Below are 2168 nucleotides of genomic sequence, written 5' to 3'. Positions count from 1 at the left end.
CTCGTGTTGCTAACAAGTAATTGGTCTTGAAAAATATAGTAATGCACTTTTAAGATTAAACGAGATTTATAAAGAAAGGAATTTTTAAACCATTTACACGAGCATATAAAATCTAAATGTAATCCCTGCCTACACCTTACAAACTAAGGAGAGTGCTATAATATGTGTCAAGAATAATGTATTCACATGTCCTTGATAGCATCTGCTGTGTTGGGTCTGTCTCAGTGACAGACTATGGCTGCTGTTGTCTTCTTCTCTGATCAAAACAATGTTGTATTTTCCTATGATCAAAACAGTGTCCCCCTAGCGGATATTCCACGAATTGCACTTTATTAAAAATATTCATTCCGTGTCTTTCATGCATTTTTTCACTTTCAAATTATCCTGCGGGCCTGATCAAACCTCCTCGCGGGCCGGTTTTGGCCCGCGGGCCGTATGTTTGACACCCCTGCGTCTTACTCATAATGCCCTTTTCGAATTGTTTATGTTGTTATTTCGTAGGAAACAATGTTTTTGATGTTTGAGGTATAACAAGTGCAAAATATATATATAGTACAGTATATAGAATCAAAATCATGCATAATTGACAGCACAGCATCGAATTTCAAACAATAACGCTAGGCTAATAACCGCAACCCAAAAAGCTGACCGTTCTTCCATTCTCGATGTGTCTCGTCTCCACTTCATGTCCAGACGTTCGGGCACAACATTTTCAGCATCTTGAGCATCTGGCACGTACATGTCGGGTCCAACATACACACTCGCAACAGCGTCCTCTTCTTCCAACTTTTCAAACACCTGGATCAACTCAAAATTGATTTCTGACTGGCTTTGCACACTTTCCATGTTAAGCCCTTCTATTGTTGTCCTTGAAATGACATCACACTTCCAGGTTTGTCACTCGCCAAGATCTCACTTCGGGAAAAAAAACGATTACTTTGTCGAATTTACAAAATAGAAATTATTTCATGCTTTATTTAATGTACAGTATTTTGGTTAATTGTGGCATAGAAATATTTCATTGGAATTGTTTGATATTACTTCACACCTTTAATCATAGCTCCCTGATTATGTTGTTAGGTAGGAGTAAGCTGATGCTTTTGAAACCAAACAAAATCTTTCAGTCCGCATCACAGGTTTTCTCTGCTGGAGCGACCTGTAAAAACAGCTGTAGGAATATGGTCAACTTGGTCAACAGGCTTGGGTATAGCTTGTAATGAATGAAAGGTATGTAGATGAGGACCCAACTGAAAATAAATAAAGTCACATAGAGGTATTCGATCTGAGGATCGTCAATGATGGGGGCCAGCACGAGAAATACTGCTGCGATGAGGACCAGTATGGGTAGTATGATGGGAACCTGACGGAAAAAAGGGAAAAGAGCACATACGTTGAGAGTCATCCATTTGTGTTTTTTGTTGTATACAGTTTTATTTCACAAACCCCAATGCCAATGAAGTTGGGACGTTGTGTGAAATATAAATTAAAGCAATACAATGATTTGCAAGTCCTTTTCCTGCCTATGTTCAATTGAATATACTTAAAAGACAAGGTAATTCATGTTCAAACTGATCAACTTTATCATTATTATTATTATTTGTCAATATGCACTCATTGTGAATTTGATACCTGCACTACGTTCCAAAAAAATGGAACAGGAAATTTTTACCACTGTGTGACATCACCTTTCCTTTTGACAACACAATCCGAAACAGTTTGGGATCTGAGGACACTAATTGTTGAAGATTTTCAGTGCCTGTCTTCCCCATTCTTGCTTGATGTGCAACTTCAGTTGGCCACTATTTGATAGTTGTCTCCATTGTTGAGTTTAAGCACTTCATAATGCACCACACATTTTCAGTGAGACACAGGTCTGGACTGCTGGCAAGCCACTCTCGTACTTGTGCTCTTTTACCAAGCCACACTGTTGTAACCTTGCAAAATGTGACTCAGAGATGCTTGCTTTTTAACTTTGTACTGGTAACAATCCAGACAGTCCTCTTCCTCTTTGTCCTCTTCCTCTTTGGCCTGAGGACACAACATCCATGATTTCCCATAGACCATGGCGCGCGCATATATATATATATATATATATAGAGAGAGAGAGAGAGAGAGAGAGAGAGAGAGAGAGAGAGAGAGAGACACACACACACTAGCTTACATCTATC

General features: G+C 39.0%; 1 protein-coding gene across 1 annotated transcript in view; it reads right to left on the bottom strand.

The window, feature by feature from the left end:
- Positions 1-533: 533 nt before the first annotated feature.
- Positions 534-2168, bottom strand: part of LOC109519519 (b(0,+)-type amino acid transporter 1-like) — a 12118-nt gene continuing 10483 nt past the window's right edge. The window contains exon 7 of the mRNA XM_019876095.1: positions 534-1360. Coding sequence (XP_019731654.1) covers positions 1121-1360 — 240 coding nt within the window. The 3' untranslated portion in view covers positions 534-1120. The remainder of the gene's footprint in view (positions 1361-2168) is intronic.

Source organism: Hippocampus comes, unplaced genomic scaffold (genome assembly GCF_001891065.2).
Source record: "Hippocampus comes isolate QL1 unplaced genomic scaffold, H_comes_QL1_v1.1 scaffold252, whole genome shotgun sequence".
NCBI lineage: Eukaryota > Metazoa > Chordata > Actinopteri > Syngnathiformes > Syngnathidae > Hippocampus > Hippocampus comes.
Note: the sequence above shows the minus strand (reverse complement) of the source record. Positions and strands in the feature narration are given on the sequence as shown.